Here is a 26,576-nt window from a genome sequence, read left to right as displayed (position 1 = left end):
TCAAAGCTTTTAATAGCAGATTAAAGATAAGTTTTTTTCATCTTTGCATATAGAAAATGAGCTTCTAAAATTGGGGAGGAGTGTAAGCTTAGCTTGGTGTGGAGTGAAATGAGCTTAGCAACTGTTGGGTGACCTTCCCAATCATAAAGCAAAGGATTGGGGCCAGTGGAGTTGTTTTTGTTTTCCTTTTCAGTACCCTCTTTTTACTAGATCATATTGGAGTCTAGTGAAGTAAATGACAATATTATTGAGGATTCTCCTAAGGCCAATTAGGCACCAAGGAAACCATCATAGTCTTTCCTTTGTTGTTTTTCTAGATGTGATGTACAATTTGTTGGATTATAAAGCAGCTTATTAGGGCCAGTGTCATGGATTGCCATCAGCAGAATTAACTTTTATGTGTTTGTGTTGATTCAGCACAAAGTGAGCAAATGGAAGCAAATGCTACAGGGAATGGATTTTAATAATACTTTTATACAACAGGTTGCTACATCAGTCTTTGGCACGCTTGCACTTGCTAAAATCCATACTTATAATTTGCTACTCACCTGGAGCAGATTATCAGTTGCCCCCAGGCAAACACCAACATAGCCAACTAAGGCGCAGTGTGACAGCTCCATGCATGGCTAGTAGCCCTTGAACAGTTTTGTTTTATTTATGAAATAAAATTTATTCAATATTTATCTTGATAAATATTATCTAAACATCTAAAATGACCTGCAACAAAAAACTACAAATTACAATAAAAATTCGCATCACTACAATAATACCGTAAAATCAGCCAGCCAACCATTCCACCAACCGCTCAAATAATTCAGCTCAGGAGTTTACACCGAAAAGATACTGCTCTGTTCCCTAGTTCAGCTTTCCCCAACACGGCAACCTCCAGATGTTTGGACTACAATTCACATCAGCCCCAGCCAGCAAGGCCAATGGTCAGGGATGGTAGGTGTTGTAGTCTGAAATGTCTGGAAGTCACCAGTTTGGGAAAGGTTGCTCTTGTTCATCTTAGCTATGCAAATGACAGAACAGAGCCAGACGTTACCTTCATACTCAGGAGATGATGAGGGAAGAGTGGGAGCTTAGCTGCATGTCTAGCCAATTAAGCATTCGGGACAAGCTGCTGCACATGCAGCCAGGGAAGCTGTAGTGTATGGCTTGGGATATGGGGATGCCCATTTTAGCCACCTGTATGCCTTTGGCCTAAAACAGAAAGCTAGTTGCTATTGTTAAAGTTTTCTCTGTGGCATAGTAGAAACTGACTGTTTAGTCAAATATTTTGCAAGAAATCTCTCCCTCTCTCAAAGATCTTGAAGCCAACATGGATTTGTCAAGAACAAATCCTGCCAGACAAATCTGATCTCATTTTTGGATCAAGTAACCTCCCTTGTGGACTGTGGGAATGCTGTAAACATAATATACCTCGACTTCAGCTAAGCTTTCGATAAAGTGCCCCATGATCTCCTGATGAGCAAACTAGCTCAAAGTGGGCTAGATGAAACAACGATCCGGTGGATCTACAGTTGGCTACAGAATCAGACTCAAAGAGTGCTTATCACTGGGATCTTCTCAAACTGGGGAGAAGTAACGAGCGGGGTACCACAGGGCTCAGTCCTGGGCCCAGTGCTCTTTAACACTTGAATTAATGACTTGGAGGAGGTGGTGCAGGGAATGCTGATCAGATTTGCAGATGACACAAAATTGGGCGGGATACCTAATACTTTGGAAGACAAAAACAAAATTCAAAGTGATCTTGATAGATTGGAGTGCTGGGCAGAAAACAACAGAATGAAATGTAATAGAGATAAATGCCAAGTTCTGCACCTAGGAAAAGAGCCAATGCTCTTTTGGGCTGCATGAATAGAAGCATAGCTTCCAAATCCCGGGAAGTACTAGTTCCCCTCTACTCAGCACTGGTTAGGCCTCATCTGGAGTACTGTGTCCAGTTCTGGACACCACACTTTAAGAAGGATGCAGACAAACTGGAGAGGGTTCAGAGGAGGGCAACGAAGATGATCAGGGGACCAGAAACAAAGCCCTATGAAGAGAGACTGACAGAACTGGGCATGTTTAGCCTTGAGAAGAGAAGACTGAGGGGAGATATGATAGCGCTGCTCAAGTACTTGAGAGGTTGTCACAGAGAGGAAGGCCAGGATCTCTTCTCGATCATCCTGGAGTACAGGACACGCAATAATGGGCTCAAGTTACAGGAAGCCAGATTCCGGCTGAACATCAGGAAAAACGTCCTGACTGTTAGAGCAAGACGACAATGGAACCAATTCCCTAGGGAGGCGGTGGGCTCTCCCACACAGGAGGCCTTCAAGACGAGGCTGGACAGCCATCTGTCAGGGATGCTGTGACTTGGATTCCTGCATTGAGCGGGGGTTGGACTCGATGGCCTTGTAGGCCCCTTCCAACCCTACTATTCTATGATTCTATGATCTCACAGACTTCCAATGCCATTGCACACCTCTTGTTATACTTGCCTCTTCTTTCCCTTGACCTAACCCTATCCTATGTAAATTTGGATTGTAAGCTTCTTAGGGTGGGAACCTGTCCCTTGCATATGTTACTCTGTAAAACATTGTGTACACTGATGGCGCTATATAAGCAATAATAGGAGGCAGAGAGGAGGCCTGAGAGCAGCCACAATAGTACTATCCTAAGTTTTATGGTACTGGACCATATGAATCTCCACAAAAGTAGTTGCAAGGCTACCTCTCCCCTTAAAAGCAGTGACCCTCAGTAGTTTGTGTAGAACAGCAGTTGGTAGCTGTCTAGGATTCTTTTGTCAGTAGCTTTAAAGTGAGGTGAGTTTCTTGAAGCACACAATGAGATGCAGGAGTCTCATTGACACCTCTTTGTTCTTGTCTTCAGAGTCAGAATGCTCACCTACCCACCCCTACCCAATAAGTGCAGGAGTCTCTGTGTTGTTATCGTCGTTTTGTTTTGGAGTGCTGAAGATAGGCGGGGACTTTTTCTTCAGAGTCTGAGTGTATTGCAGTAGCCAAGAGTGCGAAGTAGGAAGTCCTCTGTGTTGAATCTCACCTCAGCCATGAACTCAAACTCATTGGTCTGGTTCAGATGTCATACTAAATCATAGTTTAGCGCAGATGTCCCCAACCTCTTGCCCTCACAATGTTTTGGATTACAACTTCCATCCCTGATTATTGGCCATGCAGCCTGGGGCTGATGGGAATTGTAGACCAAAACATCTGGAGGGTCATTCCCCATCTGAAGTTGGGGAAGGCTGGTTTAGCATGATGAGAACAGGCCACATTAAGCCTTGGATTCATGTGCTTGCACCTACCCCTCCTCCACCATGACCGTGAGGAGGAGGTTGGAAGCTTTTGCTTCTGTTTTTGTTTAACCACAGCTTTTAGTGTCATCCAAAACTGACAAACTGTAGTTAATGTTAACTGCGATTTGTTTGAAACAAGCCAACTTCAAATTATGGCTTGTGAAATCTGGCTTGTTTAAATAAACCACTGTGTGTGTGTGTGTGTGTGTGTGTATATGTATGTAAAGTATTGTTATGCCACTCAGCCCCCCAAAAACGCTCCTGGAGCAGTTTATAATCAGTCAGAAAAAGATAGTTCCCTGCCTGGAGGCTTACAATCTAAAAAGACATGACACAGAAGGAAAAGGGGAAACATTAATTTTTAGCCGAGCTGGTTGAATGGCCCTCCTCCACTTCTTATCTCGTCGCGGAGGCAGTCTGTTCCCTCAGAGTTCTCCTGATCCCCTCACTCCTTCTTCTAACCCACAGGGCAGTTGATGCCATTTGTGGGTTGGGGGGAGTTCAAATGGAGCAAGGCCCTGATGTTCCTTCAGCCTGCTCCAGTCTCCCTTGCTCCTTCTAGTTACATTACACACAGTTCAAGGTTCAGACAACATGCTAAAATGTCGTTAATAGAAATCAGAAGCAAAAGGTGGGGAGGCGTGCACAAGTCCATAGGTCACTGCAGTTCATTCTCAGCATGCTGAACACATAAAATTTGTGGACCACATACAGTTCCCCAAACTTTGTCTGGCACTGCTCCCCCAGATACCCAGCACTTGCTGCTGCCAGAAAAGGAGGAAGGGGGGAATGTTCTAGAAAAAGGCTCTATGGTTCCTCCCATCAAAGCCGCATTCCTAGAGTGTCCCTGGAGAGTCCTAGGAAGCAGTGTGTGAAGGTTTCCGCCAGCTTCCTAGGACGCTCTCAGGACATTCTAGGAACAAGGCTTCTATGGTAGGAACCATAGAGCCTCTTCCTAGAGTGTTTTTTTTTTCCTTTTTGCAGGGGCAATTGGGTTGGAGTGGGCGGCTGGGGAGGAGAATTCAGCACCTTGATGCTGCAACATGCTGTGGCTGCAAGACTAAGCTATGTTGCTGCAGGCCCCACCACCCCAACAGAAACCTGATATGACCCTCGGGACTGAAAAGGTTGTGTACCCTTAGTGTAGTGTGATGGCCAAAAGCAGCCATTAAGCAAACCACTAATTTCTCAGGCTCAGAGCCCCCCCCCCCCAATATTAGGATGATAATGTTGGCCCACCTTACTGGTTTTTTGAGGTTTACTGGAATAATATTTGTGAAGTGTTTTAACACCTAACCCACTCCCCCCACCCCTGTGATTTCTAAGTATTATTATAACTGGTTTTCCAAGACGTTGCCATGGCTAGAGCCCCCTCAAGTATCCTCTGTCTTTTTAATCTGCATTATCATAAAACAAAGACAAGAGTGAATTCTGCTGGACAAAACTTTCATTTTGTTTTTCATCTCTTGGGAAAGCAAAACCAGACATTCAAAATTTTCTCTACCCAGTGCATTCCCTACTGGCCCTAGGGTCACATTTGCATGAAATGCAATGCAGCAGCAGCAGCTTCCAAGGAGTGAGTGCCACAATCACAGCTGCACATTTTTCAGCTGCTGCAATCATGCAGATGTCTTCTGGGTAACTGCAACTGAAAATCTGGGATGCATCATATTGAATGTCTGAAAGTAACGCCCATAATCCCTTACCATTGGCCATTCTAGCTGCGGCTGACAGGTGTTGTAGTCTAGAACACCACCAGGAGGGCTCCAAGTTGCCTACCCCTGTCTCAGGGCATGGATAGGAGGCTGTTGTTTTTCCCCATAAAGGGTCAGTAACCCATGGAAAAAGTCAATTGGGGGCTTCATCTGGTAGGGGCAGGCAGAGTTGCCCTTTTCTCTTTCCTCCCCCCAGCCACTGCCAGCCCTGATGATGTGCACTTGCTGTTGCCACCACCACAAAAGCAGCCAGCTGCCCTGCCACTCCCCTCCCCACCTGAGCAGGGAAGCCTTTTGAAAGAGCACATCTGGATGGATATAAGCTTTCAAACCGCTCTGCTCTCCTGGCAAGCGACCCCTCTTCCCCATTTGCTTCATCAGTGGAGCCTGCCCCAAAGCACTCAGGAGTGAGCCAACACTGGCTGCATGAAATGTGGATGCAAGTTGCTGCCCCCCTCCCTACCACCATTGTTTTAGGGAGATGCTGCATGGCAGTACTCACACTGAGGAATATTTCTTGTGTTTCATATTGCATACAATTAACAAACTTAATGGTGCCTTTAAAAACCCCTTTGGTTTTTAAATGCCATTAGAGCATTTTAATGAGACTGCCCTGTGAACATTTCTAATCTCACCAGTACATTACACAGTCGTCTGCTGAGTGACCAGTCGCAACTGAAGGAGGACATGGACACCTTGAAGCGGAAGAATAGCCAGTTGGTACGAGAGCACAATCATCTTCAACAGTCGTGCGAGGAAATGAAGAGACTTCACGATGAGGATCAGAAAGAGATAACAGACTTGCGCAGTCAGCAACAGCAGGTAGCCTGTGCCTTCCTTTACCTGTTGAGTTTAACTGCTAATTTATTTTCTGTTCTTTTTTCATGCTTTTGCAAGAACTTGGGGGCACTGCAGGAGTGTCTCTCTTCATGCCCTTAATACCCAGTGGCTATTTCTTTTCCTTAATTTCCATAGATAACAAAATTGACCATAAAGAGTAGTTTGCTCACAAGTAAAATGCAGATCTAGTTGCATAAATTAAAACTAGTCGCTGTTTCTACCACATTACTCCTAGTATAGTGGGCTGCTTAATTAGCATTTGGTGTGTGCATGTATTTTTAATCTTGCTCACTATAAGCCTTGTAAAATTTGGTGATCTGAAAAATCTTTAACAAGGCACTTGTACAAGAATGAAAATCAACTGGTGATGTGAGCAGCTTGCAAGAGGCCTAAAGAGGTTGTTGCTGGATTTAGATACTGTATTTAGATGTTTTCTAAGGGTGGTCTGGGCAACTTGGTCCCCCGAGACCTTTTTCTTTTCACAGCCTTGAAGTGCCTTGAAGACTAAAGTATTCTGAATGCATCTTACAGGTATTTTTAATTCAGCCTAGGAATGATCCCTATGTTTTTTCTTCTTTAACCCTGCTGTCTTTTTTATGGAATCTCAATATACTATGTATGATGCAGCCATGTTTCTGCACATGGAGATCTGCCATGTAAATCTCTGTAGTCTAACTACCTGTTAAGATATCACTCAACACCTGGCATTCTAAACTAGGGTGCGGACTTCAGGCTTATACTCTCTCTCCCTGCCATGCATGATACCTGTCGCCTTAGATCAAGGATGGGGAAATGTGTGGCCCTCCAGTTGTTGGTGGACTGCAATTCCCCTCATCCCTCACCATAGGCTATGCTGGCTAGGGCTGACAGGAGTTGCAGTCCATCACCATTCAGAGGACCACACATTCCCCACCCCTGACATAAGTAGAAGGTAACTAACTGCTAAATCCCCTGCTCATCTCCCATTCCTTTGAACCTTGCTGGCAAGAAATGGAGAACAGCTGAACTGTGAAATCAGATAAATTTGAGCAATGTTTTGCTTATTTATATAGAACAATAGTGCAGGCTGAAGAATATTTTTTCTTTCAACTAAAAGCTGTACAGCTGTGAAAAATGAATAGCTATTTCTTGAATATGCACAGCAGTTATGCTGACTCTGTGCTAAAGAGTTTCCTTATATGCTGTAAATGTCATACAGCATGGAGAGAAGTAAGTAAGGATATGTAATCAAATTGCGTGGTTAAGAAGAACCTGGAAATGGCATGGAATCCTCAATTCATTTTCAAAGGAGAAACTAGGAAGAATTACAGAAGATGTCACTTGATTCAATAGGTTAATTAACAAGGCAAAAGTTAGGGAACAAAAATAAAATATGTGGTAATAAAATAATGGTATTTTGGTCATACCAGTAAGGTAATGGTCCACATAGGCAACTTGGAGTAACTTTTCCTTTTTTATATTCATAATTTTTATCTAAGATTTACAAATTTTTCAAAGAAAACTATTCATGATCATATACAAAATACAAGGCAGAGACAATACATAAATGAACATACAATAAAATAATTACAAAATAACATTTAAAAACACATTTAAATTTTATTTGTTTGTTTGTTTATTTATAGATCCTGTTCCAAGTCACTCATATAGATTGAAGTAGGCCAGCCAAATGTTGGAATGCTTATCAAGACAAAGCTGTTGCCGACAGCATATTCTCTCAAAATAGGCCAATGATGTGAGGTCTTCAGACCACTGCATGACTGAGGGAGATACTTTGTCCTTCCATCCTTGTCATATTTTTTTACTTATTTTTTATTATAAAATTTCAAAAGAGAGAAAAAAATGAAAGAAAAAATGTAGCTACATAGATTTGAATATATCATTTTCAATGCATACATATGAAATGTGTATGTATAGAAAATACAGGTTTCTAAGAACTATACATAAACTTCAACACAAGCAGACCAAATATGCAAATAAGTCTCCATTCACAGGTGATGTCTATATACCACCCATTCAAATGTTGAAAGTGTTATAAGGTCTTCAATCCATTGCATTATAGGAGGTGAGCGTTTATCTTTCCAATGTTGTAATATAAGTCTTTTAGCTGTCAGAAGGGTGTGGATAATCTATTTGCGTTGACCATGCATTAACTTCCAGGAAGCAGGTAGATAATTTAAAAGAGCATGTACATCAGTAAATATTAAGGAGCATTCCAGTACAAAATGTATCCATATAATGACCACTGCCCCCAAAGGGGCAACTACTGGGCATTGCCAAAACATATGCTTAAAAGAAGCATTAGTGGTGTTACACCTGCAACAGTTAGCTGACTTGGACAAATCCTTATTAAGCATTCCGGCATCCAGTAGACATGAAACAAAAGGTTTTTGCTGAATAAGAAGCAACCTGAGATTCGTAGATGCATCAGATACAGACACCAAGGTGGTAATCCATTGATTAGGCGAAATGGAACAACCAAGTTCCCCATTCCATTCCTGCTTAAGACCCTGTATATCATATTTATTCACCAATGCTAAGTATTTATATACCTGAACCGAAGGCTGATACGCCTGTTTTGCCTCAATAACTGTTTCCAATAGCGAGGGAGATGCTCAAGCTGTAAAAGCAGCAGGACCAAACCTAGATACTAACATATGTTGCAATTGCAAGTATTGCCATTCAGCAGTAGCTGGTAAATCATATTTAGTCCACAAAATAGAAAATGACAAAAAATCAGCAGCAGCAGCCACCAGTTGACCCAAGGTAAAAATTGCCTTATCTGTCCATGTCTGCCACAAAAAATTTTTCTCACCAATTTTTAAATTTGGGTTTCTCCATAGTGTCAGTTTAGCATGAGAAAATAGATCAAAATATAGTTGACGTGACATTATATGCTACACATCTCTAACAGCTGTAACTGTGGGAGGAAACCTATCTGTTCTAATATGCCTAGAACCTAATGCCATCAATTTAGAGAGAGGGTCCAGACAAGAAGATTCCAAAAGTGACCAGGGTGGAAAATCTGATCTAAATCTTCCATCCCTGAGTCTCTTGACCACCATGAGAGCTTGTATAGTCCACTGCTGGTGGCCGAGGGATAGCTTCCAGACTACAGGAATATAGTTCAGCAATACATGAACATCCTTGAACAATAATGAAGTATCTAGAACAAAGTTGATGTGCTAAATAACAACAGCCCAGAAGGGATCCATCACCATATACACCAATATCATATGCACCAAAGATGCATCCATCACCCCACAGCTCCAAAATTTATTGGGGGGTGATAGGTTTATCCAAAATAGGTGCTGCAGTGTCCAATATACCGAGAAGAACAGTGTTTTTTGTATAAGGCACAATTTCAGAACAGGGGATATAGTCCATGTAGAAGACACAGTTACCTTCTGTTGGCATGGTCAGATGTGACATCCTAGTTCTCTGTTCCACTCATTCCTGAATGTCAGGTTTACCATGTGTTAAGAGGGTTTTTTTTTAATATCAGTTGTTGGTTTGGTCACATGCATAGAGCTAATCAGATCTTCCAGTAATGGTGAGGGTTCCAAAGCACTGAACACTGCCAGGCCATACAGCTTACAGAGCATACGTTTTATTTGAAGGTGCTGCCAGCGTGTATTTTGAGGTCGCTGATATTCCTCTGTAGGTCTGCAGAGGAATTCACAGTCCTTGCCTACTAACTGATCCAAAGTGAGGATACCTCTCAGCCCACTGCCTCCAGAAAAAAGGGTGTCCAGCAATCTTCAAAACCAGGTTGCACCAGATTGTTAGTTTGGCACATGAGAAAGGGTCAAAGTGGAGCTGACGGGCCAGCATTTGCCATGTCCATCTAGCCACCTGAATGGGGGTTGGAATAAGGCCCTCTCTGTCCAAGTGTGTGGAGTCCAATGGCATCCGCTGGGTAATCTATGTCAACTATGCAGATTCTAGACCTATCTATGGAGGTTATTGCGGTGAGGGGGTGGCAGCCCATTAAGTGGCACATAAGATGTGATTTGTGATTTAGATGACAGAAGTTAAAACCTCCTTCATCCATGGGCAGCTGTAATTTTCTAAGTGAAAAGCATGGGGCCTCCCAAAATAAACCTTTGAGTAATTGTTCCTATATTCAGTTTAAGCCTACCTCCTCCCAAATGCTCTGAGCAAATGGAAATATATTTGTTAAAGAAATCCATTAGAATAGATTACAGTATTACAAATATTCCAGACTCTTGTGGGGAGGTGGGAAGTATATTCTCTAGTCTTGATGGTTACTCTGTTGATGGTCTGGCTGACCTATGGAATAGCAAGTTGATTTCCACCATCTGCATAATTACCCCGAAGTTTGAAATCCTACCATTTTGTGAGTACAGGTCCCCTTGGCTTACAGTGAAGCCAAGGTGGATGAAAAGAGGTGAGAAGTGACTGGAGCACCCTGTAGGTGAGGGGTAGGCAGAAGGTAGATCTCCAGCTGTTTTAGAATTCAACTCCCAGAAGCCCCTGCCAGCATGGCCAATGGTTAGGAATGCTGGGAGTTCAAGTCCAAAACATCTACTTTCTGCCCAGCTCTGTTGTATACCACCCTGTCACTGGCTTCCAAGAAGAGAAGTTCAGGTCAGATTTACTATGTAATTCACCACCTGGAAAAGTTGTACAGGATGAGAAGAATGTCTGCTGGGATAGCAGGTGCAATAGCAACTGAGAAGGACTTCTTCACATTGCTGCTGCTATGACATTGTCTCTTTTTTCCTTTTAATTGATGCCATAATTGCTCAGCTTCGGCACCAATTCAGAGCCACCTGTGCTCCAGTCATCTGCCCATTCTGCTTCATCCACCATAGGCCCTCTGTAAACCAAGGGGACCTGTTCTCACTAAGTGGGAAGACTGAAAATTGGGAGAAACCATATAGACGGTTGACATTGATTTGCTATTCCACAGATTCATCAAGCCATCAACAAAATAACCGTGACAGCTAAAGGACACCCTCGGACACCCTCTGAGAGTCATGGAATATAAATGGCTGCGTGTGTTGGAAGCAATTTATTATTTGATTTGTGAAGGAGTTGTAGCACAAGCTTCGCATGCAGAATATCCTGTGTTCCATCCTTGGTAGCTTCATTCTTTAAAAGATCTTGGGTAGTAGGACATCTGCCTTTGAGAGCCTTTGACAATACTGTGCAAGATGGTATTAGTAGAAGGCAGCTTCACGTGTCTGCATATGGTATACACCTGTGGTTGTTATGGTAACCACAAAGACCTGATGTGCCTTGAGAGACTGGTCTTGGTGTGGTATGTGGAAGTCACGAGAACATCCTCTACCTGAGAGACCAGCTTGGCAAATTAAGGCAAGATGTCTGTTTATAAGATGGGAGCAGTCAGTATATCAGCAGAGTTTTCAACATCAAGAATGCATATGCCATGGAATATACATTTGACAATGGATACTTTTTGTAAGCGAAGCTGTCATTCTGTAGGGGATGTGATAAGATTGTACACTGCCCTGCGGTAGTTCCGCTTTTACCTGTCTGATCAGTTTCAGAGAGTTGTGTGAGTGCCGCTGCATTACCCCATATGCAGAGCTATCCTGTGAGGCACTGCAGGGTTCCATCTTGTCCCCAGTGCCTTTTAATTATAAATATGCACAGCCACTGGACATAATTGTCAGACAGTTTGGAGTGAGGTATTACTATTCTGATGACATCAAGCTTATTTTGTTTTTCATCAGGACTAGCAGTTTGTGCCTAAGTTGTACTCTGTTGAGGAATGAATGAGGAAGAATTAACTGAAAATGCTTCCAGTCATGACAGAAGAGATCTATGTCACTTGAGGATGGTGCAGATTCCTGTACTAGACAGAATCAAGTTCCCCCTGAAGGGCTCAGCTTTGTGGCCTCTGTGTGCTCCTGAACTCAGCTCTTCTACTTGCTGCTCAGGTAGCAGCCATGGCTGGTGTTACATTCTTATCATCTGCATCTGATACACTGGCTGGGGCTCCCTCAGGTGCAGCTGTTGTGTCTGTCATCCATGCTTCGGTAACCTCCTGTTTGTATTACTGTAATGCACGTTACATCTGGGGTGGGGAATATGTAGCCCTCCAGATGTTGGTGGACTGCAAGTCCCATCAGCCCTAGTCAGCATAATCAACTACGAGGGGTGATGGGAATCGCAGTCCAACGTCTGGAGGACCAAACAGTCTCTACTCCTGCTTTACATGGAGCTGCCTTGGAAGGCGGTTTGGGAGCTGTATCTGCTGCAGAATTCTGTTGCTTGCCTTCTGATGGGGGTGGGCTGCAGAGAATATGTTACTCCTATTCCACTCCCTTCGTAAGTGGAAAGGTGGGATATAAATAAATGAAAATGAATGCAGAATTTGCTCACATTCACTGGGTCTGGATTAGCTCCCAGGCCCAATTCTCATAGTGAATGCTCCTCCATACAAATACGCATGCGTGCGCGCGCACGCACACCACACGTGGAGAACTACCGTGTCAGAGAGAACAGTTAAAACCTTTAATCTTACCTGCGGCGTCCACAGTTCCCTGTCTGAGAGATTTCCCCCCTCCTTTTGCTCTCGCTACGCTTCATATCAGAGCAGAGAATCTGCAATTAACTCCTCAGTACATCAACATGAATCATGCTGTCTTGGAACTGGAGCTCAGAGTGTGTGTCCATGCTTTGGTCACCTCTCATCTCGACCAATCTCTTCAGAAGGATGCGGGAGTGGGAGGCAACAACAGTTTGTGCAAGGCTTTGTAGGTGTGTTGTTGCCTGGCGTCTTTTAAGCTTGTTCAAGAAGCACAGCAGCCTGTTTGCTTGGAAGGACAGCAAGTTTGGATCAAATTACTTCCACTGACAGAGATGGCCATTGATTTTCTGTGCAGCAGCTGACTGACTTATAAGTCTCCTCAGCTCACGTACAAGGCTTGCTGTTGCCATGGCAGTACCCTTTGACCCAACTTGGATTATTTACTCTTCTTCCTGTCAGGGAATTGAATTGGAGAACTCCCTTCTTGTTATGCTTTCGCTTCTTTTCCTCCATGATTATCCTCATGCCTTGACTACTGTTTTTCTTTTTCAGTTTAGCAATTTAAAACCTAAATGCTTTGAGAAATTGTTTGGACTTTTTCAATTAGTTCATTAGAGCCTCACCAAAAATATTTTGAGGACATCCAAACTCTCCTGCACCACCTCCCAGTAGAAATATGACTTCTTTGCCTCAGTTCACTTGGCAATTGGTTTTCAAGTGAATTTGCTTTGTTGTTAGGGCTGAATTTCACATTACTTGAACACAAATATTTGCATTGTACACAACCATAAAGTAACATAAGAACTGCAAAAGTGTGTGTGTGTATGTGCACGTGTGCATGCGTGCATAGTTCCAAATAGCATATCAGGAAGCTGTGGACCCTGTTCCAGATTTTAGGGGAGGGAGAATAATCAGCAAGATGTAAAGGCCTGCTCTTGAGGTATATTTAGGACAAAATGACAAAAGATACAGTGTTATGAACATTTGTTGTGATTTGTTATTTTTTAATCACATAATAACTATAGCAATGTTATCACCACAGATCAAACAGTTATCTCTTATTTTTGTACCCTTAGCATGTATTCCTAATATGTCCATTTTTGGTTTATAACAGTCAGTACGCAGAACCATGGGCTGGTCAGAAGTATTCCTGCGAAATAATTACATGTCGTCTGAAACATGGGAGGAGAGACCCCCCCTCCCTAAATTGCACTGTAGGAAGCAGAAACCTCCATCAACGTGCTGTACATATATTTTGGTGCAGTGATTTAGACGCTCTTGAGCTCAAACGATGCTTGTTGGAAGCAGACTTTTTTTGTTGCAACCAAGGTCTGCCCTGAAAGAGGTAGTTAATTTCAAGAGCAAAAGGGATGTGTGCGTGAGGGCAGCCAACTCACTCCATAGCCAACTCACTCCATAGCCTCCTCCCAACACTTTTCTCCCTACTGGTCTCACTTCCAGTATTGGAACTGATCAGGGGAGGAGTTCTAATAATATACTGTGGGGAGGTAAGGCATGAAAGATGGAAAAATCAGCGTTCTGAATTGTGTGGAGGGCTCCAACAGATACAGGAGGCTCTCTTCTTCAGAAAGTTACCCTCCATGTGTAGAGAGCAACGAATGTGACAGCAGGGCAGGTGGGGCTAGCATTCCCCCCCCCCCCATGTTTCATATACTCAGATGTATAATGCCTGAATAGGGCTAAAATAGCTTAGAAATGTTAGATTTCACATGTATAAACTGTATTTAAACAGTATGCCCCACTGTGGACAGCTGGTAGTATTAGAGGCAGTGCAGGCATGTCAGGTGTGTGGGGAGGTAAGGACTACTCTCACTTCTTATCAGGCATAGGGAAATGGTTGGGGCCATGTTGTTTGATCTGGCCGTAGGTAAGAAACTGTTTTAATATTAAGCCTTGGGTGAATGAGGTGGGTTAAGGCTCCCTATAAAAGTAAGCATGTTTAGGTGGGAATTTGATTTAAGATTAGCCATGAGATGCATCTGTCTTATCCAGACAAGCAGTCAATTCGTGTGTGGGGTGGGGAACCTTCACATCAAGACTCCTTTACAGGTATAATGAATACATTATACATATAGCACACACTACTTTTGTCCTAGTAATCCCCTGTGAAGGGAATTAACTAGTTTTTTAAAGGCTGGTCCAGCTCCATACTTCTGAGGCCTAAAAAAATCCTCATTGGAAACATCCTGTTTACTGGCAGTGTGGGGTGGGGAGGGTGGACGTGTGCCATTCCCTTATGAATCCAATGTCTGTCACCCAGCAGAAAACATCTACTGAATCCTTCCTTCATCTTGTTGGATAGGTGATATTAAGGAGTGTGAGTGACCAATCGATGGTTAAAGGAAAGTCCTGGCAGAGTATGAACAGGTTGTTACTTCACAGAACTTAATTCAGTTTCCCCTTTTGAATTATCATCTCTAGCTAGTTCAAGATTGGACCTGCTAGCCATGGCAGATAGAAATTGGTCCACATCCAAAGTGGGTTTGTCCCTCCCTCTTCCTGTTAAACTGGTTTGCTCTATTAATAGATGGAGCCTAGAGATTCAGAGCTTTTGTGTGCATAAGGCAAAACTACCTCTTTGGCTAGCAGGAGTGGGCAACCTGTGGCTTTCCAGATGTTTTGGCTTAAAATTTCCATCATCCCTCACCATTGGCTATGCTGACTAGGGCTGATGGGAGTTGTAGGCCAAAGCATCTGGAAGGGACCTCAAAGGTCAGCTCTAGTACATCCCTCTGCAGATGCAGGAAATTCTGCTGCTACAGCAGTTGATCATGTTCTGTGCTTTCTGGGTTCACATTCTGCCCACCCATGCTGCTGCTTTGGCCAACATTACCAGATAGATATAGGAGGCTCTTTTCTGCTCTTCATAAAAGGATTTTGATTAGGTGTTCCCTATTTTAAAAATGCTTGTGTGGTGGCATCTGATTGAGATTTTTTAAAGTTTTGTACTTGCTGCATCCCAACTCTCAATCTCCCCTGTTGTTGCTCCCTATCAATTCATATTTAGAGGCATTCTGTCCCTGAACATAGTGGCTCTACATCGCACTCAATAGCCATTGATAGACTTATCCTCAATGAATTTGTCTAATTCATTCACCTTTTGAAGCCATCTAAGATGGTGGCCATCACCACATCTTGTGGAAGTGAATTCCATATTTTGTGTGACATGTTGGGGAGTTGCTGCCAATCAGAGTAGACCTGTGGCGTGACTCTGTGAAGCTGCTTCAGATCAAGCTTCAGGCTTGATTTGAGCTGGAGTCAGAGTATGGGAGCAATATGCACACAAGGTGGACAGTATATAATCTATGTTATACCAGCCCACCTGTGTGCATACTGCAAGTGCCTAACCTAATAGTTGGTCTAGTCAAAAGTCCATGTGTGTATATTCTCAAAGGAACATGCATTCAAGGTCTCATGTGTGTGCACACATATGCAGAACCACGAGCAAGCTTTCCTATTCATGTATGAGTGATATACTTACGCATAATAGTAGAAAGTGGTAGTGTATGTATTTGGGGAATGTGGGCTTCCTACTCTCTGCACCCCGGCCCTGAAGCTGCTCTACTCCTCAGTATATTTTACCAAAGTTTTGAACACTGTCCTTTTCAAACATGCAAAGGATTCTTTTTCTCTTTGAAGACTTTATGATTACTCTCTGGAAATAGATGCTTGCCGACCAGTTGACCCCATGCAGGATTGTCTTCAAGTCCATTAAAACAAGGAGTTTGCAAATAATCAATGTCCCCTTATTGGCAATTTATTTTAATTCGTTTAACTTAATTTTAACTTCTGTGCATATTTAATAGAGCTGCAATGGACACTGTAAGCAGTGTGCCACCTTGTGGTAAACTGAATTACAGTTGCCTGTTGTCTTAACAAATGTGTGTGGCATTTTCTTGCTCTTTTGTTAAATATGGAAATTGTTTTGTTAAGCATAGAAAACAGACATGTTGGGATGCTATGTGCTAGGTTTTTTGTTTTTACGTTGGTATGGAGGAATGTTCAATCATGCGAACCCCCATCTCCAGTCTGAAGTAGTACAGTCCAGACATAGGTCTACCACCACATCTGCCATTTTGTGAGAACTAAGCCAAGATCTAAGCCCTGTTTAGACATTTACTGGGTGATGATAGGCTTCTCATGGTGGAAGGGCATTGTCTTCTCTCCCCCATGTACCTAAAGTAATGTATGATGTGGGCAAGTGTAGAAGCCTGCATGTGTGCCGGTCTGATTTGTGTGATTCTTCTGTGTGCCTGAGCTTCTTTGTGAAGCACCCACATCATACCTTTAGGAGCATGCTGGAGGGGAGAGGTTCCCTTGCTGCTCCACAGTACAAAGCTTGTCACTGCCTTTTGATGTGAAGACACAAGGGCAGTTCAAAGGCAGTTTAGAATGAAAAACAAAAGGTTTCGCAGTCTCATCTATACTTTTAAAAATCTAAGCCAGGTTCTAAACTTACAAATACATACATGAAGGATGTTACTTCATGTCAAAAGCAGCTGACAGATCAGCCTGGGAAACAGACACTTACTCATGGAAAGTAGGGGCTAAGGGGAGGATAGCTTACCCAATAAGCTTCAAGGAGGTGGAGATAGATCTCCTGTTCAAACGTAGAGAGGCTCAATGAGAGAAGGCTTTCCCATATCAGGTGACAGTATCAGTGACCACCTTTAGGGTTGGTCACTGTGGATTGGGGGAAAGGCCCATCATATCTGGATCATGAAGAATGTAGGTAGGAAGACATATTGAATCAGAGCTGTCAGAAGTAGCTAATGGAACAAAAGTGGGGAGTATGTGCAAGATGTCTGTATTGTTTGTGGACTAAACTTCATTAACTTTTGCAGTCAAGAGGCACATTCTGTCGCTGGCTGTTCTGGGGCCTTGTATGGTTTACACCTTAACATGCATATTATCTCACATTTAAGGCAGCTAAGGAATGATCTTGGCTTATTATGGAAGGTATCTTCATATCTAAGGAGGCACTTTTTGCTACATAGCCAAATTGGTGTCTGCACTGGGCCACACTTCTCTTACAATATTCTTTAGCCATATGTGTTTGAAGTGTTATATAGAAAATATTGTATCGGTTTTTGTAAGTCTTAAAACTACTTAGGGGACTATTTGCAGATGCTTTAAGTGGTTAGAATGTAAACATTGCATAGTGCTCCAATTTCAATTATATTTTATCCTAGGTATAGTTCTCTGGGTTGTTTTCTTTTGTATTCAGTTCTTGTAAAGACTGAAAGCTTTTCTTTTTGTTCTTGCTGACCTTTAGCAAGACATTTCTTATTCCAAATAGATATATATGTCAACTTCCTTATGCTTCTGCAAACATAGTGAATGTAAAAATCCCAGTGACCTAGAAGGTGAAATCTGTAAGAGCAACAAAGTTAGTAACAGCAAGAACGCAGAAGTGTTTCTACCAACATGAAGGGTGCTAATATGGAGAGATTTCTTTCCAGTATGAAAGAATAGAAGTTTTTTCTTACAAAGGGCCATTTGGAAAAGAGTGAATATGCTACACAAACTTACTGTACTCTTTCTGCTGATTGTGTTTTTTTTCTTTGATTTTATGGCACCTTTCTATTTTTATGATAATGGAGAAGGCATCTTCCACTTACAGAAGGGCTGTTTTTACATCCTGCACTAGAGTCGCAAGAGAAAAGTGAAATCAAATCTAAAACATATTGTTCCCTGTGCATAAAAGCTTATTCAACCTCTTGCATGAACAGAACTGTGGAATCTGCTATAGAACAGGGATGGGGAATGTGTGACCCTCCAGATATAGTTGGACTTCAATTCCCATGAGCACCAGCCAGTATGTTCAATTGTCAGGGGTGATGGGAGTTGTAGTCCAATAACATCTGGAGGGCCATAGGTTCAATACCTTTGAGAGTGCTGTGAATTCTACACAAGCTTCTATGATTTCATGTTTACGTTGTGGCTCTGTTGATGACCCTAGTGGGAAGTCTGACAAGGTAAAATATAAAAGTGAATACAAACTCACTGAGTGTTTAAATTGAGATTGAGGTCTATCTGCCTGGAATATTTATTCAAAATATCTTTCATTATTCCAGGTTATGAAGCAGAACGGGTCATCAGAGATACTCAATAAACTCTACGATACAGCAATGGACAAGCTAGAAGGTGTGAAGAAGGATTATGATGCACTAAGGAAGCGGTACAATGAGAAAATAGCGAGCCACAATACTGATCTGAGCCGGTTAGAACAGACAGAAGAAGAGAACAGGCGCCTCCAGAAACAGATTGACATGTTGATGAAACAGCGGGACACAGCAATACATTTCCAGCAGCAATACTCCTCCTCTCTGAGAAGGTAGAAGATGCTTTTAGGGCTGCTTGTCCTACTACAGAGCGTTTTCATGCTTTTATATGAGAACAAACTTAACGTGGTTATCTTTCTCAATTTTTTGATGTTTCTGAGTCTTCTTGTAATTTTCTTTTTGTCATTCAGGGACAAACTAGACATGACACAGGCAGCCAGATTTTGTTGTTCATATGTCTTCCCCATTCACATATAAAGTGGTGTGTGTGTGTGTGTGTGTGTGTGTGTGTGAGGGAGAGAGAGATTGTGTCTGATTTTGATGGCAAAAGGTATACACAGGTGGATTATCCCCCCTCTCCATGATCTGTTTCCCTATGGGTTCTTCCCCTCAGCCTGGCTCTGATACTTGGAGTGAGCTGGGCTTGAAGGTAAGCTATGGAAGAGCTCAGTTTCTCTCACCCAGCCCTCTCTTTTGTTGCTGAATGTAGACTTTTCTCTCCCCCGCCCCCCCCATAGGGCAGACACATGACAAAAGAAATATGGCTAACCCTATTAATTCTAGTTTGGTTCTTTTAAACAGTTTAGAACAGTGCCCTGAGTAAAGAAGGACCCTCTTCCTCCAAGTTGTTGAAGGGATTGCTATAACTTTATTCTCTATAGATTTGAGACTGTGCAGCAAGAACTGAGCAAGGCCACTGCCCAAAACAAGGAGCTGCAGAGAGAGATGGAGCGGTTACAGTCAGAAGTGACAAGGTTTAAAACGATGCAGCTAAAGGCAGTGAAGGATGCAGAGAAGTACAAGGAAGAGAGGGACTCTGTTTTCAGTGAGTACCGTCTCATCATGAGCGAGCGGGATCAAGTTATCAAAGAAGTGGATAAGCTCCAAACAGAGCTGGAGCTTGCGGAATCCAAACTGAAAAACACATCCTCGGAGAAGAGAGTGGCTAGTGAGGAGATGGAAGCTTTAAGACAGGTATGGTATTGAAAGGTACTTTCTGTGGTAGGAAGGGGTTAGGTAGTGGTACCTGTGCAGTACTGTGTGAGCTGCTAGATAATATACACAAGATTAGCATGGTCTTTCCAGGTACTTGCCCAGGAGGAATCGTTTGCCCTGGGGAATTGGATAATTGCAAGAATGCTTAAGTATGTATCCTGCTTCTGATGGAGCTGTGTTACATTAAGGCCTCGTTCTGACTAAGGTAGTAAGTCTGAACTACTTCAGACTGCAGATGAAGGCTCACTTGAAATGCTTCCCCACAAAACAATTATCTATGCATAGAAAACATGTCATGGAGAAAGGGTCTTAGTGTAGCCTTTTCCTTGACATGGTAGTTTTCTATCTGGAGGGAGAGTGTGTGTGTGTGTGTATATGAGAGAGAGAGAGAGAAGGAGCATTCCATCACGTGAGCCCCCAGCTGCTGGCTGAAATGTTATATACCTTGGTGACAACCTGGCTTAAATAGCCAGGGGTGTTTGTGCTTAACCCTTTCCCTGCTACCCCCTTTAAGGGGAAGTTGCCATCACTCAATGGTCAGGCTTTTTATGCAGAAGTCGCACTTTCAGTCCCTGGCGTCTCCACAAAGAGCTGGGGAAGAATTCTGTCTGAAACGCGGGAGAGCTACTGCCAGCCAGTGTAGAGAATACTGGGTTAGATCAACCAAAGGTCTGACTTGGTATAAAGCGGCTTCCTATGTTCCTAATACCCTCCTCCCAACCACTTTTCCCTGCCATGCTGCATCAGACCAATCTAGTCTGGGATTCTCTTCCCACAGTGGCCAACCAGATGCCCATTAGAAGCCCACAAGCAGGACATGAGTGCAATAGCACCTTTCTGCTTGTGTTCCCCAGCAACTGGTGTTCAGAGGCAAACTGCCTCTGATCCTGGAGGTGACATCTAGCCATCATGACTAATAGCAGTTGATCGCCTTATCCTCCATAAATTTATCTAATCTGCTTTTAAAGTCATCCAGGTTGGTGGCCATTGCTACATCTTGTGGTAGCAAATTCCATAGTTCGGCTATGCACTTAATGAAGCAGAATTCTTTTATCTGTCCTGGATTTCCCACTATTTAACTTCATTGGATGACCATGGGTTATGCTTTTATGAGAGAAGGAGATCTGCTTTCTCTATGCCATGTGTAATTTTATACACCTTATTGTGTGTGTGTCCCCTCCCCTTAGCATTTTTTCTAAGCAAATAAGCTCCAAATATCGTAACCTTTCCTCATAGGGGAAAGCCCCTTGATAAATTTGGTTCCCTTTTCCTGCACCTTCTCCAGCTCTACAATACCTGTCTCTATCTGGTATGAGGCAGCATCTGGGTTGTTTCCTTGGCACTGCCATGATCGTGATCTTTTGAGTGCTGCTTCGCTCCCTTTTGCCCAGTGGTCACCCGCCCTGTGCATAAGGTTAGTGATTCTAAAAGCACTCTCCTCATTCAGATCCATCAGATCAAGAAGCAGGAGAATGATCAGACTCAGCTCAGAACAAGCAACCTGCTAAAGGTCGCCTCTTTAAAGCTGATGATTTCTTCCCTCTGCTCTCTAAAGTGCCATCCATCCTAGGGTTCAGCTGCTCTCCACAGGATGAGCCTACTCCTTCCTCAGCAGCAGCCTCCAGAGGACCATCAGTCTTCTCAGAACCCAAGACAGCCAACAGGGAGGTCCCTTTCCCTTAGGTTTTCAAGAAGCTGGTGGACTCTGAATGGGCTGCTCTGTTCCAAGGCAGAAAGGGCATTAATGATACACAGAAATTCTACTCCCTTCCACACAAACGATGGGAAAATGTAAGGTACCCCTTGTAGATGCCCCGGTTACAGCTCTTCTTTCAGGAGCCATTGGTCCCAAAGAAGGTGACGCCCCAGTCAAAGATCCTAATGAGAAAAAAATCTGACTTTGCCTTTTAAAAGGGTTCAAGAAGTAGCCTCTCAGAGCCTCTCAGAGCATCCTCTGCTACCTCACTCTTTGCCCACACATCCATGCTCTGGGTGAATGATGTGCTCAATAATCCTAATGTAGACAGCAGGACTCTGCATAAGAAGACACCACCCAGGATATTCTGTTCTGCTCAGCCAGAACCCATAGCCATGGCCACCATTGCCACTGTGGCTGAAACACTAGAATACTGACACCTATTCCAGAACTAATCTGGCCACTGTTCCCTTCCGAGGAGCTCGCCTGTTTGGTAAAGAGGCACTCGGACATCCTCATGGAAACAAAGGATAAAAAGAAGACAGAGGCAGATTCCTCCCCTCCCCAGCCACCAACTCTCTAGCAAAGAGAGCCATTATTTCACAAAATAGTCAACACCTCCTGGAAATTGGGGTGTTCTTCCCCTAGAAATGCTTTCAGGTGTCTACTCCATTTCCTTCATTGTCCCCAAAAAAGACAGATCATGGAGATCCATTCCAGATCTGAAGTATGGCAACAAATGTGTGACATATCACAAATTCAGATGGAGACTCTCCAGACCATACAAGAGGCCCTCCATCAGGATGAATACTTAGCCTCAATAGACCTCACAGAGGTACTTGCATGTCCCTGTTGCCCTGGCCCACAAGAGATTCCTTTGGTTCTCCTACCAGAACAGGAATTTCCAGTATTGTGGCCTTCCTTGCGGCCTGGCCAAAACTGATGATACCAGCGGTAGCCTTTCTCCACCTTCAAGGCATCCATCTATATCCCTACCTGGACGATCACCTCCTAAGCAATCCTTTGCTTCTCAGGGTATTTTCTACATACTTGTTGCTTCACCTCTTGACTCCTGTTTCTCCTTCCTTGGCCATGGAAGGAACTGGGGGCTGAGCTGGATGAAGCAGCACTTGAAAGATCATAATCATATGATCCTTGCCTTTCTGGGCAGTGTCAAGGAAACAACCCAGTCTTTTACGCCTCTGTCATACCATACCAGAATGGACCTTCATGGTAAGTTCCCAGTGTCCCTTTTTCAGGTGTGGTGACCAGAACTGTACATAGTATTCCAAGTGTGGTTACACCATAGATTTGTATAAAGGCATTGTGATATTGAAGTTTTATTTTTTATTCCTTTCCTAGTGATTCCCAAGGTATTTGCCCTTTTCACAGTGGCCACACACTGAGTTGGCATTTTCATTGACCCATTCACCACAACCCCAAGATCTGGAACCCTAGGAGGGAGAAAAGCAGCTCAGGAAAAGGGAGATCATTAAGAATGGGAATGGTTAAGCACTCCCTCCTGCTTGTTGCTTCTCTACGACAAATCACGCCCTCCCACCACCGATTAGCAGTCATTTGGCAGCTGCTTCTAGTTCAGTCCTTGGGCATAGTAGAATGCTTAGCTTTAAGATATTTATTAATTGCATTTAATGCATGTTCATTGCTATATGATGCCTTTTTATAAATAGCACAGGCTTTCAAAATTTCAGTGTGTATTCATCGAGAGAAATACTTGCTTCAGTACTTAATGGTCCTACCAATGACGGGTTTCATTTAGGAACTGAATTCTGCTTTAGTGGAACGAGATCGAGCGATCTGTGAAAGGAATGAGCTCTTGGAAAAGTACTGCCATGAAGTGAAAGACAAAGCTGAGGCCCAGAAGGAGCTAGATCAAGCTTGCAAGGATATTGAGACAGTGAAGGAAGAGAGAGATGTGGCTAGGAAGGAAAGAACAGAAGCCATCATCCAGAGAGACCATCTACTAAGAGAATACTATCAAGCTCGCCAGGTATAGACGCAGGTTGCACATTTATACTATCTCCCAATCTATTTGAGGGTTGTTCCATGCAATCAGATATCACGAGAAACCAAAGCACTGAAAAAATAAAAAAATTAAAAGACAGGGAATGAAAAGGGGTAGTGATCGGAGCAGGGAGGGGGCCAGGATGAGGAGACCAGATGGGTTCTGCTGCAAAGGTGCCTGGGATACATGCTGGAGCTGGCTGGAGGACTGAAGGGGAAGGAGGGGGAGAACAAGCCATGGCAAGCCTGATCATCTGTCGGGTATACCATGGGTTGTTCTGCGAACAACCAACCTGCCATGGTTTATTCACAGAGTGGCTCAGCATGATGTATACACCTGCCCAATGGGATGCACCTAAAATTACCCTCAATTTATATCAGCTGTAACATCCACTCCCTTAATAAGACAATACTGATTTTTACAGAAACACGAGCAACTCCCATATAGTTACTCCAAATGGAAACAGACATTTAACTATTAACTTATTACAAATGTGCTGACAAATCCAATTTCTCTTTCAGACCACTAGGGGTAACTCTCTACAATGCAAAAATCCAAAAGGCTTCCCATTCAGAGAGTAAAATGTGGGGTTTTTGTCCTTTTTGAGTTGATACATGGACTTGTTCAATTGCCATAAAGTCTTCTGCAGCAGGAAGACCTTCAAGCATGTGTATTTTTATTTTTAAGTCTGGATCCAATCTGATGTTTTATCAGCTCCCATTCCTTTGCTCCCCAGAATGTATCATTGGCACAAGTTAAAGATAAAGATATCCCTATCCAAATGTCTTCCTTGTTATTGGGATTCTGAATTACCCAATCTAGGCCATTCTTCCTTTTTTTATTTCCAAACTTTGTTCAAGCACTTGGATATACATAGCCCGCTGTAGTTTTTCAATTTGTGTGCCTCTTTTCTTATAGGTTACCCAAGCATACCTATGCATATACACATTGATTAAATCACTGCACAAAAAGGAATCTTGATGTGTTCATAGCAAGATTCTTGCTCACACAGATTTAATCAATGTGCACATCAGTAGTGGTGCACATCAGTAACTAGTAAGAAAAAAAAATGAAGCACTGAAAATTGTGGCAAATTGTACATATGGCAATTCCAAAATTGATTTTAGAAATTCTCTTCAATTAAACTGGGTGCGGCGTGAAGCCATGGAAAGATCATAGAATCATAGAAGAGTAGGGTTGGAAGGGGCCTATAAGACCACTGAGTTCAGCCCCCAGATGACAGAACATACTCTGGGAAATCCAATCATACCTAGTATCACCAAAAAACAAACAAATGTAAAACAAGTTGTGGCCACTTCCTGTACATTGTGATTGAACAAACTGCAAATAATTCCACTTCTTCAGATACAAGATTCTGCTACACTGGATATAGAAAGAGCTAACAAAGAAATTGAAATGCTCCGGAAGCAATACGAGGCAATGTCACAAGAGTTAAAAGAAGCTGTCCAGGAAGCAGAAGTAGCAAAATGCAGACGAGACTGGGCCTTCCAGGAACGTGACAAGATAGTTGCGGAACGAGAGAGCATACGGTAAAATGAAGCTTGGTGACAGATAATCCTAGTTGCACTAGCAAAGAGTTTATTTGCAGTGTAAAATTACTATAGTAGAGCAATACAATAGGCAAAACACTCAAGTTAAGGGTTCTACCCTTAAAGATGGCATAAAAATCATTTTAAATATATAAATTAAATTAAAAGCACAATATTTATAACAGTGAGATACCCAATGATTAGGTGAGGCTGAAATCCTATACACAGACTGTTAACATTCTAGTGAAACTGAAACTGTATGCAGCATTGCAGTCCTGAACTAACTACCTAATTAGTAACTATGGGCTGAAAAGAATTTTTTGCTTTAAAAATGAGCTGTAAGAAGCATTTGGTATATGCACCAAATGCAAAACATAGAGTTAGGATGGGTTGGGGGAGGAAACCAGGAAATTATAGTTAATTTAAAAAAAAACAAACCTGAAAAATCAGAAGTAAACTTTTAACAACAACAACAAAAATGAAAATAGTGTGACTATAACATGAGAGTAAGGGCCAAACTTTTAACATCGTTGTTGGTTTTATTGTTGTTTTTATTGTTTTTGTATTTTTATCACTTTTAATATTTTAATTGTTTTTATGTATTTTATTGTTGTAAGCCGCCTTGGGAGGGCTTCTGCCCTGAAAGGCGGCCAAGAAATATTTTAAATAAAAATAAATAAATAAATAAATAAATTGGCTGTGGCAGGGCCCATCATGTTGCTTGTTCACATCTGCCCCATTCATGTGTGTAGTGGAGGAGGGGGTGGATGGGTTTTGTATTGGAAGGTGCATGTGAGTAAGAGAAGGTGGACTTAACTTTCTGCTACTTTATTTCACTGTAATCCGTTGCTCTAGGTATCTTTTCCCCACCCCTGTTCCAATATCAGAAATGGTTGAGTTTGTTGCAAGCAGTGCATCATCTAATTCCAGCAAGCTGCTGCCCTAAAAATGTTACTCAGTTATGTACATTTAAAGCAGTACTTAGTAAATATATTGTTAAAAGCAGTATATAAGCAGATTTTAGGAAATCTAAAAGTTGACAGTCTTCCTACAGATATCTTCCATCACCTGAGCACGTCCTTTCATTTTCCCATCTTGAAAAATCAGAAAAATAGCTATTTTAACAAGGCTTGATGGACAGAGTCTCTAGCTGTTTTCTCTTGTGGTAGGGATCAGCAACTGGCACCCTCTACAATAGATCTGGCCTCCTGAAAGGTTACCATCTGGCCTTCCAGATATCAAACCAGAGACAAGAGATGATATGTGTGGAGGGAGCTATAGCTTCAAAGTGGTCCTCCGCTAAAACTGGCTGCTGGCCTAGGTGTTTTAGCCTCTCTTCCCCTTGTTATCCTGTCATTGCACTTTTTTTGTGCCCCACTGAGGGGTCATTCCCTGATTCCACAGCTCTTAAGCGTTTCATTTCACCTCCTTTGATTTTGAAGGACTTTGTGTGATAACCTGAGGAGGGAGAGAGACAGAGCAGTGAGTGACCTGGCTGAGGCTCTTCGCAATCTGGATGATATGAGGAAGCAAAAGAACGATGCTGTGCGTGAACTGAAAGAACTGAAGTGCGTTATAGAAAACCCTTTCATGCCTAACTTTGTATCTTGATATTGTCTGTTAC

The 26,576-nt window shown here is 42.7% G+C and overlaps 1 protein-coding gene across 2 annotated transcripts in view; it reads left to right on the top strand.

Moving 5' to 3' along the window:
* The window catches only part of DLG5 (discs large MAGUK scaffold protein 5), a 162,548-nt gene that overhangs the window by 87,825 nt on the left and 48,147 nt on the right, over positions 1-26,576 (top strand). For both annotated transcript variants that reach the window (XM_084845227.1, XM_084845226.1), the window contains exons 5-10: positions 5,655-5,838; positions 18,478-18,737; positions 19,347-19,659; positions 23,157-23,387; positions 24,768-24,952; positions 26,395-26,520. In XM_084845227.1, coding sequence (XP_084701353.1) covers positions 5,655-5,838; positions 18,478-18,737; positions 19,347-19,659; positions 23,157-23,387; positions 24,768-24,952; positions 26,395-26,520 — 1,299 coding nt within the window. The remainder of the gene's footprint in view (positions 1-5,654; positions 5,839-18,477; positions 18,738-19,346; positions 19,660-23,156; positions 23,388-24,767; positions 24,953-26,394; positions 26,521-26,576) is intronic.

Source organism: Heloderma suspectum, chromosome 3 (genome assembly GCF_057233095.1).
Source record: "Heloderma suspectum isolate Gila_16-S chromosome 3, 16-S_ref, whole genome shotgun sequence".
NCBI lineage: Eukaryota > Metazoa > Chordata > Lepidosauria > Squamata > Helodermatidae > Heloderma > Heloderma suspectum.
Note: the sequence above shows the minus strand (reverse complement) of the source record. Positions and strands in the feature narration are given on the sequence as shown.